Source organism: Metarhizium robertsii, assembly GCF_000187425.2.
Source record: "Metarhizium robertsii ARSEF 23 chromosome Unknown MAA_Scf_2, whole genome shotgun sequence".
Classification (NCBI taxonomy): domain Eukaryota; kingdom Fungi; phylum Ascomycota; class Sordariomycetes; order Hypocreales; family Clavicipitaceae; genus Metarhizium; species Metarhizium robertsii.
Window position 1 is genome coordinate 1492420 of NW_011942160.1, and position 15240 is coordinate 1507659.

A 15240-nucleotide genomic window follows, 5' to 3' on the forward strand; every position below is an offset into this window, starting at 1 on the left:
TCGCACATCCAAGCACCGGACTCAGAACAATGAACCCATTGCCTAGGTACGTACTTTAGGCACGCAGGCTCTGAATCTTGGAAGGGAAGCCTATCGGGTGTTCACTGTTATGATGTGCCCGCCCGGGGAGGAGTATATTCAATGCTTGCACACTAGTGAATTGGTACTCCGTATGCCCTACCATGATCTATTATGATCACACGGCGGCCAGGTACCCGGTCTGGTCAAACTTTTTGCCTCCACAGGTGCCGTCGATAGGCTTGGGAGCGAGGTGTCGTTGAGCCGGGCCCCAATATTGAAGCCTTGAAATTACGAAGTCTGATGGAGTACGCCACATGTATTGTATGTACATATGTACATACACTTTCAGATAAGTGCTGGAAGCCACATGCCCGGGGGCCGGAACAATGTGGTAGTACAGCATCGGCTGAAACCCCGAGGAACCAGCCCCACCCCAGAGTCCTGGACTCCTGGCATTCTTGTTGCGTTGGAACTTGCAAGTTCCCCTCATACAATGTCAAGCAGGTTTCCTTATCGATAAGCCGGTTTAGCTCAGACCCATATTTTTTATGCCAGCCAAAAAAAAAAATTTGGCAAGCAACTACAAACTACCAGTTAACTAATAGACCCTCGGTGAGACCTTCATTTCTGCCCGCCACAAGACTGGTTGCCAAACACCAACCACGCCGCATTGAGCTCGCCTTCTCGGCTCCAAGAGTCTTGAAGCGCTGCAGCCATGGCGACCTCTCTCGCTTCGCAGTTGGCGCAAATTGCCGCCAACTCCAAGTCAACTCTCAACTTCAAAACCCAGAAGGCTGCACACTCCAAGTCTCTCATCTGGGAGCCTCGTGTCGCCGCTACTCAAAGCTACCAGACGTTGTATACAATATGCCATCCCGGATTCGAGGAGCTTTGCCAGCTTGATAATCGTTTTGCACGATTCCAATCGACTATTTTCAGCGAAGAGAGTCAGACCCAGGACAGAACCCAGCTGTCCGCCAGCGAGAATGAGGAACTCGATCGCCAGATTGAAGCCTTCCTCCGCTTGGCCGGAAGCAAGATAAGACTTATGCCAGCAATCAAGTCGATTGAGTGGTTAATTCGCCGATTCCGGTATGCTATCCTTCCACTTCACCTCTACCACGCGCCATCTTTATTCTAACCCGACTTCAGTATTCACGAAGAGAACACAGCCCTTCTGCTGATGACTTTTCTCCCTTACCATTCTATTCCTACGTTTGCAACACTTCTGTCCATCTTACCCGCCAAAGTTCCACATGAATTTCGATTTCTCGACCCGTACATCCGATCTTTGACGTCACCACCGAGATCAGTCATCGTACACCAGACAGTCCACCATCCCGAGTTCCTGTCTTCGTTATCCGAGTACACGCTTGAATCATGCCGAAAACAGTATCACTATCCTGCCCTAGTTATGTTTTGGGGTGGCCTCATGACCGAAGCTGTAAATGGAATGTTGGATAGGACACGATCTGGTCGCGCCTCTGTTCAAAGTCACAACACTCAAGACTTGCTACACAGGTTAGGTCCAATCTTCGCAGAGTCTCTCGTCATGAAGAAGGTGCCTGGCCTCCAAATTGCGTCTTACATGGCGATGACTGTCTTTGTTTCCAAGGGAAATTTGGAAGATAATGCGGTAACAGCTTTCATGCAGCAGACCGTCTACGGTTGGACGAACGAAACGATTCGGCCTGGCCTTGTATGTCTTGTAATCATGGCACAATTCAGATCGGCGAAACAAATGAGCAACAAAGTCACCAAGGCGCTGATGAAGGTCCAAGATATTGGCCCCATGTTGGTCGAGATTGGCAAGGAACACAGGGTGGACAAACTGGCCAATGGACTTTGCCTCGCCTTGATTGAGCGATTTTCCAAGAAAGGGGATTCCCGGGGACTACCTACCATCATGGCCATCTTGGGCAGCACAATACTCAAGGAGAAGCAAATCGCAGTCATCTTCAAGTCCCTGCTTTTGGCCGCCCTAAAGCTCGATGATAATAACGACGAAGATGGCGCGCTAAGGCGAGAGCTTGGTTCTGCTTTAATATCTCTATCGCAGACTACTGGGAAGTCTGGTGAGATTATTCAGTCAGTTATCCAAGATGTCGAGTTCGATATTGAAGAGCTAGAAATGAAACTAGACCTCTCATTCAGAACTAGAAATCCTCCCGTGCTGGATGAAAACACAACAACCGACCAATCGGAAAGTGCTAAGAAGCCTCGGGACTTGAGTGGTGCCGTTGATGAGCTTGCTACGCGAAAAGAGTCACTCTCGCCCTGCCTTTTGCCTGAACCAAACGAACTATTCGAAGAATTTAGCCACCTTTTCTTCTCAATCATGTCTGAGACTTCTCAGCAAAGCGATATGATGGCTAAATTTGATGGAATCCCCCAGCTCGGACGCGAGGCGGCTTTCAAGGACTCCACGTATTTTAGCTTTTTTATTCGAATTTGGTCTGGGCCTTATCCTGCCCTGGCTCGCATGGCCGCTTTGAATATGGTCAAGAATAGGCTCAAGTCTAGCGATGCAAGCAAGATGGACGTGCAAGCTCTTATTCCGTACGCAGTAACGGCTCTGAGCGATCCCTCAAAACGAGTTCGGCAAGCGGCTGCCGAGCTCATCGCCGTGGTCACTGACCTATACACGCCCCCCATCTCAGCCAAGTCAATGATGACTTGGGACTCCGGCTTACTCTACGGCGAGGCCAAGGATAACAAGCCTCTTCCTGTCGATGTAACTGCAAAGATGCTGCACTTGCAACTTCTTCCTAGCATCGAGGAGTGTGTTATGGACCCTGAGCACATTACATCAATTCTCAAGTCGGTCATTGAGCAAGGCAAATACCAAGTTGCTCCTCAACCAGGCTTGGACAAAAAAGATCATATGGGCCAATCGGCTAGACTGGAAATACTGTCATATTTTGCTTCTCATGCCCAATTGACGCCTTTGATACTGGTCAAAAACAGGCTTTTGAAATCTTTGAACGAGGTTAAGGGTGTTGGAAACACGCCCCGAACACGGATGTTGTTACCGTTGCTGAACTGGTGGACAAGTCTGAGTGAATCAGAGATCCGAAGGCGATGCACTGCAGAGAAACAAGATATTTTGACTCTGGACTCTCGGTTCGTTGATGTTGTCGTGCCCAATGACACTGAGGGTCTCGAGTTTCTCTTTAAGTTGCTCAAGGACCCTGCTCAAAGAGAAAAGGCAGACCTCACGCGAGCCATTTTCGGCCGCTTGCGAAAGATGTGGCCCTCCATGAAAGACTCTGTTAAGTTCATGGTGGCAGAGCAGCTCCTGGAAATCTCGCAAGAGTCACCCTCTTCTTCAGACGACGAAAGCTCAATCGTTTCAATAGAAGCCGCCGAGTTACTTCGGGCGGTCCCCCTAACCACCGACATTTTATCCTTCTTCCTTGATTCTATCCAGACTGGAACCAAGATGATCACGGAGCCGCCTCCAAACAAGCGCCGCCGCACAAGCTCTGCGGATGTCAGTCGAAGCCTCATCACTCATGTGACACCGGAGCTAAGCCAAGCACTGCGTAAAGTTACCTTTGTCTTACAGCTTGTTGATAACTCGGACCCGGTTTCGCATCCCGAGTTACTGGATGGCCTCTTCACAGCTCTGTCAGAACTGCAACACTTTAGAACAGTCGTTGGTTCAGAGCTTGGTTATCTGCAGAACTTGATTCTTCGTAGTCTGTTGGCCATGATGCCGACTTACAAGGCTGACAAGGCATTGACAATTGATAGTTCTGGCGGCTACGGTGATTTGCTTGTTAACTGCATCCAGAAGTCGTCCAGTCCTGTAGTCCAAAACGCCGCACTCTTGTTGGTTGCCAATCTTGCCACCACCGCCCCCAATCTTGTTCTTCACAGCGTCATGCCCATCTTCACCTTTATGGGGACGTCTGTGCTGCGACAAAGCGATGACTATTCTGCACATGTAGTCTCTCAAACTATCAAGGAGGTTGTGCCCCCCTTGATCGAGTCTCTTCGTCATGGGAAAAACGGGCCTGTTGCTGGTGCTTCGGACATTCTTGTCAGCTTCACAACCGCCTACGAGCACATCCCATCTCACAGACGACAAGGCTTGTTCGTGGCTCTAGTCGAAACTCTGGGACCTCGAGATTTTCTCTTTGCCCTTATCAGCATGCTGGTCGACCGTTACGACACCAGCGAAGCACTCTTATCCTTCATTGTTGACCTCTTGAACAACTTTGACATAAAAACGCAATTGGAAACCTTCGTCAAAGTCGTGGAGCTCGTGTCCGATCTATTCAAGCCCAAACCCGGCATGTCATTTGTCCTACTAGGGATCACTGACGATGGGGATAAAGACGTCGAAAAGGTTGCCCTTCGGCAACTTTCGGCACTCCCTAGCTTTTTGGCCAACAAAAAATTGCGATCTCAAATTGGAAAACTCGCTGATCGGGAGGATATGGACACAGCGGAAGTGCGAGAGTTTTATGCCACCTTGCTCGAGAACATTCTCATTTTGGCCGACACCGTCAAGACGAACAGGACGCTACACGGACGATGTGGATCTGCGCTGTCCAACTTGCTCAACCTGCTATCTATTGGAGAATTCATCAAGGCAGTGGAGAACCTGCTGGACCGACCTGATCTGGGTTTGCGGCAAAAGGTCCTGCGTGCCCTCGAGGTTCGGGTTGAGACGGAAAGTAACACTGATCCCGCTTCCAGGAATGCTCTGCTGTCATTCTTGCCCCAGCTCACGGCTGCCATTCGGGAATCAAGCGACATACGCTATAAGCATACTGCGGTTACCTGTGTAGACAAGATTGCAGAAAAGTATGGCAAGAAGGATGTCGAGGCTGTCGTCGCCGCGGCTGAAACGATTGCTGGCCAACACTGCCTGGGTCAAGAGGAACAGCGCCTACGTGTCATGGCTCTGCTATGCTTGACATCGCTTGTTGATGTGTTGCAGGATGCCGTTGTTCCGGTATTGCCTATTGCCATCCCAGAGGCCGTCAAGTATCTTGAGGCCAGTCTGGAGGGCGAGAACGCTGACGGAGAGCTTCACTCCGCATGCTACGGTTTCATCAGCTCTCTAGCGGAGCATCTCCCGTACATGTTGTCCACGTATCTTGACAAGATTCTTGAGGTGTCCAGTCGATCAGCCGAAGCTGGCCTAGATGGCGAGGTCAATGAGAGCCGGACAAGCTGTCTGGAATTCCTCGCCAAGAAGCTGGAGGCAAAAGAAGTCTTTACTGCGCTGGAGCGCAATTGGGAAAAGGCCACTGATGCCGGGTTCTCTGTAAGTACGCCGACGCCGTGCCACAGAACAGTGGCTAACCTCATGCTGCAGGCCATTCATGAATTTTTCACGGTTCTTTCCACTGCAATTGACAAGCACAACAAGTCTAGCATTACAAAGAACATATCAGTGCTGTCTAACATCCTAGTCAAGGCTTTTGACCTACGTCGCCAAGTCGATGCCAAGGGCGAGAAGAGCGAGGCATCTCTGCGCGAAGTTGCCGACATCGAAACGAGCCTGAATGAGGCGTCCCTCAAGATGATTTATAAACTCAACGACGCCGCATTCCGGCCCTTGTTTGTACAAATCGTGGAATGGACAAGCTCTAATCTTCCCAAGAGTGATGAGTCTGGACGAACCCTCCGGCAATATAGCGTCTACGGCTTTCTCAATGCATTCTTCGGAAACTTGAAGTCAATCGTCACAAACTATGCCACATACGTGATTGACGATGCAGCCAAGATTCTTGGAGCTGTGAACCCCAAGTCAGTTGAGGACCGGCAGCTGTGGAGTCGGGTATTGCAGGTTCTGGCAACCTGCTTTGAACATGATCAGGACGACTTTTGGCAAGCTCCATCCCACTTTGGGGCCATCGCTCCTGTCTTCATGGACCAATTTCTCCAGGCCGGCTCTGTAGATGTGTCTGAGCGGTTGATTCCAGCCGTTGTGGAATTAGCTGCTGCTGCCGACTCGCAAGCACACCAAAAGGAAATCAATGCTGCTCTCATGAAGCACCTCAAATCAGAGCAGACGGCGGTCCGACTAGCAGCAGTCAAATGTCAGCAGGCATTGACGGATCGACTGGGAGAGGAGTGGCTATTGATGCTGCATGAGATGTTGCCCCGCATCAGCGAGTTACAGGAAGACGACGACGAGGTTGTGGAGAGGGAAACGCATCGATGGATTGTGAAAATTGAAGCCGTAATGGGCGAGAGCCTGGACAGCATGCTGCAGTAGTAGCATGTTAATTGGCTTACGGATGTTGACGCTGATTGAAGATGAAATGCCGGAGTCTGAAATGTATCTTGGAGTAAAAAAATTCATATGTTCGCATATACACACACCTTATCGTTGTGGGCATGGGAACCCAAGAGGGGTTCCTGAATGGATCTGTATCAGCATGTGGCTGGCAGCTTGTGACGTGCTGTCGATCTCATGTGAATCCCCGCAATGGATATTTGATGCCGCAAGCGTTCATTGTAGAAGCCTTTCTTGCTTGCCGTTGATTGATACAGCGATTGGTATGTGAAGCATCCGTGGCGGCTGCTCCTGTGGCCCGGGAAGCTGAAACAGCGAGTCTTATGTTGGCAAAGTGAGTGAGTCTCTGAGCGTAACCTCGCACAATAGAAGTACGGTGGCAATGGCGTCTTTAAATAACCTAACTATGGAAAAATCTTTGATTCACTGAACTGAAATGAATTGATGTCTATTATGGGATGTTTCTGACGTTTCGTCTTTGCAAGCTAACAAAGCGGCGGCGGCAACGTGGGTTATCCTCGGTGCATCTGAAGTTGGAATGCACTTGACAGCCTCGGGATCCTACTTTGTGTCCGATTTCAAGTCTATTTTGCATACACATCAGTAGGGCGAACGGGAGACTTCGGAACCCGCCAATACTGGAACAGCAGCGGCCTGCGGGGCTGGTCCTGACTCCCGGCGCTAGTCTGTCGGCATCCGCGGCGGCAGGGCATGCCCGAAGCACCGACGCCCCCGACACGACATTGCGCAGGTGCTCCGTGCTGTAAACGGAGCACAGTGTAACTCGGGTTCGGCGGCCGCTAATTTACAGTCAATGTTTAATCGGCTCTCACTGTGTATTATCTCGACACACAATCCTGCACTTCCTTGCAACCTGAGTAATAATTTTATGGGCCTTTTTTTTCTTTGCTTCGAGATTCTCGAAATCCGATGTCTTATTTCCACTTACATGCCGTTTAGACTCCAGCAGGGACTAGCTAAAGAAAGATGAAAAGCTATCAAGTCAGATACCAGTTAAATACGGAAGGAACCAGTGGACGCTTAGGCCAGGCAGCAGCCCCCCTGTGATAATAGTTGACCCACCGCCAATTCTTGACATCTGGATCCTTAGTCCGCCGTTATGCAGCATCTCGAATAGACAGATTTGCCAACTCAGCATCACAAGGGGTCTATAAACACGTTCAACCTTGTGCGCTTAAATATGTTCCAAGTGCAGCCATTTCGCCCCCTACTACTACAATGACCTCTAAGCCCCAAGTTCATTCCCAATTCACCGTCTCGTCAGGATGCCTATGCTACGGGCACCTCCACAATATGTGGCACGGAAAGTCTATGCCTATCCAGCCGTTTCCCAGTGCACTCGAGCGCGAGACGGGTGGGACAGTCCTATGCCAGCTCGTGCACTTCAATATCGCTGCTCAAAACGGCACCTGGCTGGCCTATCAGCTCATGGACAACAGGACGAACGAAGTCGCGGCCTGGTTTGTGTGTCACTCCCACGTCAACCTGGAGACGGAGATTGACAAGATTCTTCGTGTCTCCGGAGCACCTCATGAAGACGGCAGTGGAAGTCGATTCCTTGATGAAAATACCGTGGCCGAGGGGGTGCTCCCCATTAATCGATATGACTGGGGCTATTACGACTACCGCTGTCGGGAAAATGTGGCTGACACTGAGGAGGAAGCGAACGAGAGCGAGGATACGTACGTGTATGGAGAACATGTTGGTCTTGTTGACTACGGCCATGCGGAGGAGTACATTGAGAAGTGGAAAGGTGTGAGGGCTCACAAGAGGGCGAATCAGACACATGGGCTATGGATGACCATTGAGTCGGAATACATGTTTGGCCGCTTCGGTTTCAACGACGACCGCACGGCTGCAAGATCGTTCCTGTGGTTCTCTATAGATACACGCTTCACACAGACGACATTTGCTGGGATGGAGCGCACGTTGAGGGTTGAGGCGTTGGGGGAGTCGAGCGAGGAAAAGTTTCATCGGCAATTAAGAGAGGGGTGCAAACTTGACGGGCTGGACGAGTTACATGAACAGATCAAGTTGTTTGATATGGTTCACAGGATACCGCCCGAGGCCGAGTGCTTGGGACCTTATGATGCAAACGAGCATATTCTTCACGCCGCGGATGTGGATGCCCTTCGGCTTGCTCTCCAGCTTCCGGAGGGTGTTGGCCACCCCGAGTTTCCGGAGCCGTTGAAGGATGCAATCGTGGCGCTTCTGAATAACGTCTTAATGAGTTATCTCGAGAAGGTCATGGTCCCTGCGTCCTCTGCCCAAGCTACCACCTGCTCAATAGCAGCGTCTCTATTCCCAAACTATGAAACTCTGCAGTCTATCGACGGGCAAATGTACGCAGCCATGACGAGGCCCAACTCCAGATCCATTGAAGGGTATGATGGAGTTGCAGTCGGGGAGAGGATTCAAAGGTTTCTTGCGCTTCGTTGTGGAGATGGCAACTTGGCCAGAGATGGCGAGTTTATTGCCGGGCTGGTGGCGGTCGTCGCGTACTTGGTTTCCGAGTTGTTGGAGCTGGCGGATAATTACAGGAGAGATTGTATGGTGAGCGGCACCGGTCCATTGCATTTACGGCTGGCGGTGAAGAACGATGATGATTTGTTGGATATGTTTAGGTTTTCGAAGATGTATTGGTATGGTGATGGCACGGAGCGGGAGCCGGAGAGGGAACAGTAGGCGAGGGAATGTGAGTTGGCGGAGCTGGTTTATGAAATTCGAAATTCAGAGAATTGGCCCCATGCCTTCTTGTTATGTGCTGCCATTTTCTTGATTTGTTGAATTACAACAGAGTGGACTTTTCGTAGCCAGGATCTACATTGGAAGTGATTTCATGTGAGCTGACGTGGGAGTGGTTGCTCAGGAAGAAATAACTTGTACGCGCCATCTTTGCGTAGAATCTTGGTACTTATTTTCATGGATTACTTTTAGATCCGGAAAAACCGGTGCTTTACTTGAATTCATCCTTGCAAATGTTTGCAGCCGTTATAAGCTCTGCATGGTGCGTCTCAGCTTAATGTTTCTTTAGCAACTGTGCTGGTCACTACTTGCATCAACGGCGGCGCACTGTGTTTACGCCCCACATACCTGTTATGGAGGAATATTTAGTGTGATGCAGCCGGCTCTACACTGTATTCATACTGTAGCGATAAAGACGGCCTGTACCCACCAGTGCATGTGCCGCCACCTTTTTCTCTCCCCGAGCTATTATCGTCTCCATTGCCTCTCCCAACCGGTCCGTTCTTGATCGGCTGGACGCAAAATAATGTTGTTCAAGCCCCCGTTTCCATGGCTGCGACAATTCCCGTAATCAGCCATAATGCAATTGGGTGCAATGCTGGTGGCTGACTGACTGATGACTGACTGTTCCTGGTGCTCACTGTTGCTGAGGTCCACTCACATGTGGATTGAGTTTGAGTTTGTGCGATAAGGCTGATGTCATTCCGAGCTCCGAGCTAGGTCAGGAAGAAATTAAAATATGACTCGCCCTCATCTCCATCCCAATCTTGAATCTATCTTGACCTGGACTACTCAGCTGGATGTTTCTTACAGCATAGGGAATCATGGACGGCCTTACTCGCATACAGTGCCGGTCGTTGATGAAGCTCTCGACGCATGTGCCTCGAGCTGCAGCTCATGCGATATCCAGACGGCATGCTTCAACACTTGCTACTACCAATGGTAGGTTTCGTTGTCCACGGCACCGCTTGCAACCTCCAGGACGAGACAATGTAGCTAATGCATACCAGCCCCAAGTACCAAAGAAAGAGTCGTTATTCTCGGTTCTGGCTGGGCAGGCTACGCCGCCGCGCGCACCCTCTCCCCTTCCAAAACCACACGCATCCTCATCTCCCCTCGATCCCACTTCGCATTCACCCCTCTCCTCGCGTCAACATCCGTAGGGACCCTCGAGTTTCGCGCGGCCATTGAGCCTGTTCGTCGGCTGGGGCTCGACGAGTTCCACCAAGCATGGGCCTCCAGCATCGACTTCAAAAATAAGACCATCCGCGTCGAGGCCAACTTGCGTGGAGACGTCAGTGCCGCCACCAACAGGCCCGAGATCAAAGGGGAGGAATTCGACGTCAAGTACGACAAGCTCGTCATTGCCGTGGGCTGCTACAGCCAGACCTTTGGCATCGAGGGCGTCAAAGAGCACGCCAATTTCTTGAGAGACGTAGGCGATGCGCGGGCTATCCGACTGCAGGTCCTGCAGGCGTTTGAGACGGCGGACCTGCCGACTACGAGCGATGAGGAGCGCAAGAAGCTGTTGCATTTTGCCGTCGTGGGCGGCGGTCCGACAGGCATCGAGTTTGCCGCAGAGCTGCACGACTTGATCAAGGACGACTTGTCGAGGATGTATCCCAAGCTGCAGAAGCACTGCGCCATTACCGTCTATGACATCGCGCCAAAGGTGCTCCCCATGTTTGACAGTAAGCTGGCCGCGTATGCGACCGAGACGTTCAAGCGACAGGGCATCCGGGTCAAGACAGAGCACCACCTCACCCGCATCCGCCGACAAGGACACGTCCTGATGCTGCAGATCAAGGAGGAACCAGAGGAGGTTGGCGCCGGCATCGTCGTCTGGAGCACGGGGCTCATGCAGAACCCGCTGGTCAAGACCCTCGTCGAGTCTGACATTGAGGGGGTCGGCAAGATTGCAAAGGATCCCCGGACGGGCGGCATCGTCACCAACCCGAACCTCCAGGTCCAGCTGCAGGGTGCCGGGGATGGCTCAGAGACGACCACACTCAAGGACGTGTACGCCGTGGGCGATTGTACTTCTGTCCAGGGCGCGAGTTACCCTGCCACGGCGCAGGTCGCGGCTCAGCAGGCAGTCTATCTGGCCAAGCAGCTCAACAGGGGTGACAAGGAAGCCTCGAAGCCGTTCAAGTTTAAGAACTGGGGTGTGATGACGTATTTGGGGAGCTGGCGAGCGATTCACCAGAGCGAGGCTGATAATTTGAGGGGGTGGGCCGCCTGGGTTCTTTGGCGCACGGCGTACTTGACGAGGAGCATGAGTGTGCGGAATAAGATTATGATTCCGGTGTACTGGGTGATTACCTGGATTTTTGGGAGGGACATTTCGAGGTTCTGAAGTTTGGACTGTAAGGAGTTGGGGGACTATAGGTATAGACATCAATCCCATATAGAAGAACAGTTTGATCGACATTTCTTACGTCATTAGTACCTGCGGAAAGTGGTGCTGGACTCGTTTTATTTCGTGAGGTTATTTTCTAGCTAAGCAATTGCGAAAACACAAAGTAGTAGTTTCTGTGCCATTGTATTGGCTAATCTTCCCAAGCAAAACGATCAATCCGATTGTCTTTATCGAGCTGGCAACCATAGAACAAATGCCAGAAGAGCCTGTCTGATTTAATTTTTCAGACTTGATGCGTGTTATTAGTTGCAGGTGCCGCCCGATATCATCTGTAATTCTCCCAGTATGTCTTTCCCCAAACAGAGCGGTGCGCCTTTCCCTCAAGCCTTCTGTAGATTTACCACCTTGGTGGTTTCTGAAAGTACCGTTTCCCGTAAACAACTCCTCTGCGTCAAACTTCTCTAACGCAGTAAATCAAGGCTGACAAACAATACCGTCGTCTAATTGTCGTCCGATGTAGGAAAATAGAGCCCGATGGCGTGCTGAAGCCCGCGGTCGATTTCATCCAGTTTCCTCTCCAAGCTCCGTGCAGCGACAGCTACATCTATAAGATCTGCATAGTCAATTGAATCAGGCTCATTGCAGCTTCTGATGATAAGAATATCGCTCAATATATTAGGACTTATAGCCCCGATTTCGTCAAAGACATTGGCCGGCTCAAATGTTTGGCGGTCACAGCCAAGCAGTCGCGCCATCACATTTGGAAAGGTAGCTTCGGCGACATTTTTATCCCCCCAAAAAGACCCGCCATGAATCTCACCGAGGAGATTTCTGGCTGTTTTGATGTCTTTCGCATATTCCTGGTGTGCTTTCTTCAAAAAGAGCTCACCAAGATCACGGCAGTACAAGGTTGGCGAATTCTCAGCAAGACGTAAGAGATCTTTAAGTGTTTTTTCAACCCCGGTAAAAGCACAATGGCAAATACGTGGTCTATTGAACACGGCTTCAATTAAATATCTCAAACGACGTAGATCTTCCTCGTGATGCTCCCTTGGCTTCCCGCGATGCTCGGCTGCCAAACCCGCTGCTTTTTCTTCGAAATTTAGGCCTTCTAAACGGATTCCAAAATTATCGGTCAGGCGGAATTTCCAGTAGGATGGAAGATGTCCGAGCTTTTGCAAGTATCCAATATCACCCAGGATATTATCGCAGATCTCAGACACAACGTGCAGAGGTAGACAGTCAATCAAAGGAGGGGCGGAGACCCTGTTTGACAGAGATGCTTCTGTATCATCCAAATCGGAAAGTGAAGGAGGCATTGTTTCGTAAGGCCGTGAAAGAGAGATCTGGCGGCTCAGTAAGTTACGCGATACGAGTAGACAATCAAAAATGAGACCTACGATACTTCCGCAATGATTCTGGGCGATTTTGGAAAGGTCAAAGTGTTGAGTCGGACGAATGTAACTTGTGGGGGACGCAAATGGTGCCTGGGAGCTGTTTCCTGAGAGAAAAGTAAGGAAGTTTAGGATGGAACTAAGGGAAAGGTTTGAAAGAAGGAAAGATTTAAAGGAGGTAAAGATTTTAAAGAGGTAAACGAGGAAAATCGCAGAAGAGCCTAGAAGTTCTGCCAGCTGTCAGTGATTCCAAACTCAAACGTGAACTGAAGGTGAGTAAGAAGTGAAGTAAAGGGTGTTATTCAAATTAATAAATGCACTAACACGCAGAATTTTTCAAGTAGTCCGTAAGATGTCTCTGGACCAAGCCATCCATCTCGTTAAAGCTCCGAAAGAAGCAAGTAACTGCTCTCTCATGTCGATTTCACATACCATCTATGGGGGAATTCAGCGACGCAGTCTCTATAAATAAGAGAATAATCGCGTTAGAATCTACCTGCTAGGAATGGTCTACCAAGTACCTAGGAAGGTAGGTACTCGGAGGTAGTGGTAAGTTGAGTGAGAAACTATGAACGACGTGAATGAGTGGGCCAGCGGGTTATCAGATTTGAATGCTTTGGCTGTATAATTACCAAGTTCCCATCTTCTGCGAATCCAAGCATTTCAACCACATCACAGCCGGGTCAAAAACACTAACCAAATCAGAACATTCCAGACACCGAATGGGCTACCTTTCCAAGGGACCTCGATCACTTGAAAGAAAAGATGTTGCTGATCAATGTCTGGTTGCGGCAGGAAGATCTCACAGTGTCAGTGCCGAAATGTCTGGTCTCTTGGCATCTGGACCCACTACAGCTTGGCAAACTTGGAGCTCGGAGCCCCACCGACAGCATTCATCTGCGACGACAACCGTTCTTATCCTCGGTTCAAAGCCGACGCTTTCCCTCGCCCCAGAGCTTCATCTTCATGCCACCCTGGGCCTCAACCCTCCATCCGGTCAATTTGACCTCATTGCACTTGAATCAATTGGCAGCTCCTCCCTCATCCGCATTCGCATCCAACAAACACTGATTCGCCCTTCCAAACATTCAGGCTCGCGTTGTCGCTTGTCGCTACAATGAACACTGTTCGGTTCGTCAGACCCATTGCGGCTCGGGTGCCGTTCCAGCGCTCAACCTTGCCTCGCGTGGTTCGCGCGTATAGCTCCAAGTCTTTCGAGTACATCCAGACGTCTACTCCCAAACCCGGCGTCGGCCAAGGTACATGGTCCCCAAGAGAGCCTGCGTAGCCTGGCCGCTGATTGATGCTTAATTGTAATAACTGGACAGTCACGCTCAACCGACCCAAGGCCCTCAATGCCCTCTGCACCCCACTGATCAACGAGCTCAACGAGGCTCTCAACGAGTTCAATGCTTCAGATGAAACGTCCGTCATTGTCCTCACCGGCTCCGAGAGGGCCTTCGCTGCCGGCGCCGACATCAAGGAAATGGCTCCTCTGACTTTCTCCGAAGCCTATACCAAGTCCTTCATCGAGTCATGGTCTCTCCTGACGACACAGATTAAGAAGCCCATCATTGCTGCCGTCTCCGGCCACGCCCTCGGCGGAGGCTGCGAGCTTGCCATGATGTGCGACCTCATCTACTGCACGGACAAGGCCAACTTCGGACAGCCCGAGATCAAGCTTGGCACCATTCCCGGTGCTGGTGGCAGCCAACGCCTGACCCGAGCCATCGGCAAATCCAAGGCCATGGAGCTTATTCTGACGGGCAAGTCCTTCTCTGGCGCTGAAGCCGAGAGGTGGGGTGTCGCCGCCAGAACTTTCCCAACCTACGAGGCCTTGATGGAGGAGACGCTCAAGACTGCCGAGACCATTGCCGGATACTCCAAGGTTGCCGTCCAGGCGTGCAAGGAGGTTGTCAACAAAAGCCAGGACCTTGGTCTACGAGACGGTGTCGAGTTTGAGCGACGTGTCTTCCACAGCTTGTTTGGCAGCCAAGACCAGAAGATTGGCATGAAGGCCTTTGCGGAGAAGACCAAGGCCGAGTGGACTCACTCTTAGGCAGTATTTTGAAAAGGAGGAAGCTGGACCGTCATGTGTGTGAGACAATATAGCCGCCAGTTCGTTGGTCACTTTACTGGGAGCACATTTTGTGAAGGCCAACATTTTGATTGCCGCCGAGGCCAAATTTGTAATGATTCGTGTGAAGCTGATTATCTGAATGGTACCACTCGTTCATCAACCGCAGCTGGTGTTCGAAGCAGCCACAAGTCAGTGCCATCCATGTCTACATTGTCGCTCTTAGAGGCCGGGTTACCAAAGCCGTATCGTATCCACTACCCATCGCCAAATAAACCCTCCCTAGTACTAGTATTAAGCGGCACACCGGGAAGCTATTCTTAGCACGACCCCGTATTGACTACCCTAGGTAGCGAATAGATGG

The 15240-nt window shown here is 50.7% G+C and overlaps 5 protein-coding genes across 5 annotated transcripts; 4 read left to right on the forward strand and 1 right to left on the reverse strand.

Moving 5' to 3' along the window:
- Positions 1–736: 736 nt before the first annotated feature.
- Positions 737–6259, forward strand: MAA_05963 (SSU processome component Utp10; the record flags this gene model as incomplete). Its single annotated transcript, XM_007823961.1, has 3 exons — positions 737–1113; positions 1174–5302; positions 5354–6259. 3 exons carry the CDS (start codon positions 737–739, stop codon positions 6257–6259), a joined length of 5412 nt encoding a protein of 1803 aa, XP_007822152.1.
- Positions 6260–7519: 1260 nt separating this feature from the next.
- MAA_05962 (Histone-fold protein) lies at positions 7520–8986 on the forward strand (the record flags this gene model as incomplete). The annotated part of the gene is made up of 1 exon (XM_007823960.1): positions 7520–8986. One exon carries the CDS (start codon positions 7520–7522, stop codon positions 8984–8986), a length of 1467 nt encoding a protein of 488 aa, XP_007822151.1.
- Positions 8987–9870: 884 nt separating this feature from the next.
- On the forward strand, positions 9871–11402 carry MAA_05961 (Pyridine nucleotide-disulfide oxidoreductase, FAD/NAD(P)-binding domain protein; the record flags this gene model as incomplete). Its single annotated transcript, XM_007823959.1, has 2 exons — positions 9871–9988; positions 10057–11402. 2 exons carry the CDS (start codon positions 9871–9873, stop codon positions 11400–11402), a joined length of 1464 nt encoding a protein of 487 aa, XP_007822150.1.
- Positions 11403–11905: 503 nt separating this feature from the next.
- Positions 11906–12724, reverse strand: MAA_10805 (Small GTPase superfamily, ARF/SAR type; the record flags this gene model as incomplete). Its single annotated transcript, XM_011412724.1, has 1 exon — positions 11906–12724. The coding sequence occupies one exon, from the start codon at positions 12722–12724 to the stop codon at positions 11906–11908; it is 819 nt and encodes a 272-aa protein (XP_011411026.1).
- Positions 12725–13916: 1192 nt separating this feature from the next.
- On the forward strand, positions 13917–14858 carry MAA_05960 (uncharacterized protein; the record flags this gene model as incomplete). The annotated part of the gene is made up of 2 exons (XM_007823958.1): positions 13917–14058; positions 14128–14858. The coding sequence occupies 2 exons, from the start codon at positions 13917–13919 to the stop codon at positions 14856–14858; spliced, it is 873 nt and encodes a 290-aa protein (XP_007822149.1).
- Between the last annotated feature and the right edge of the window lie 382 nt (positions 14859–15240).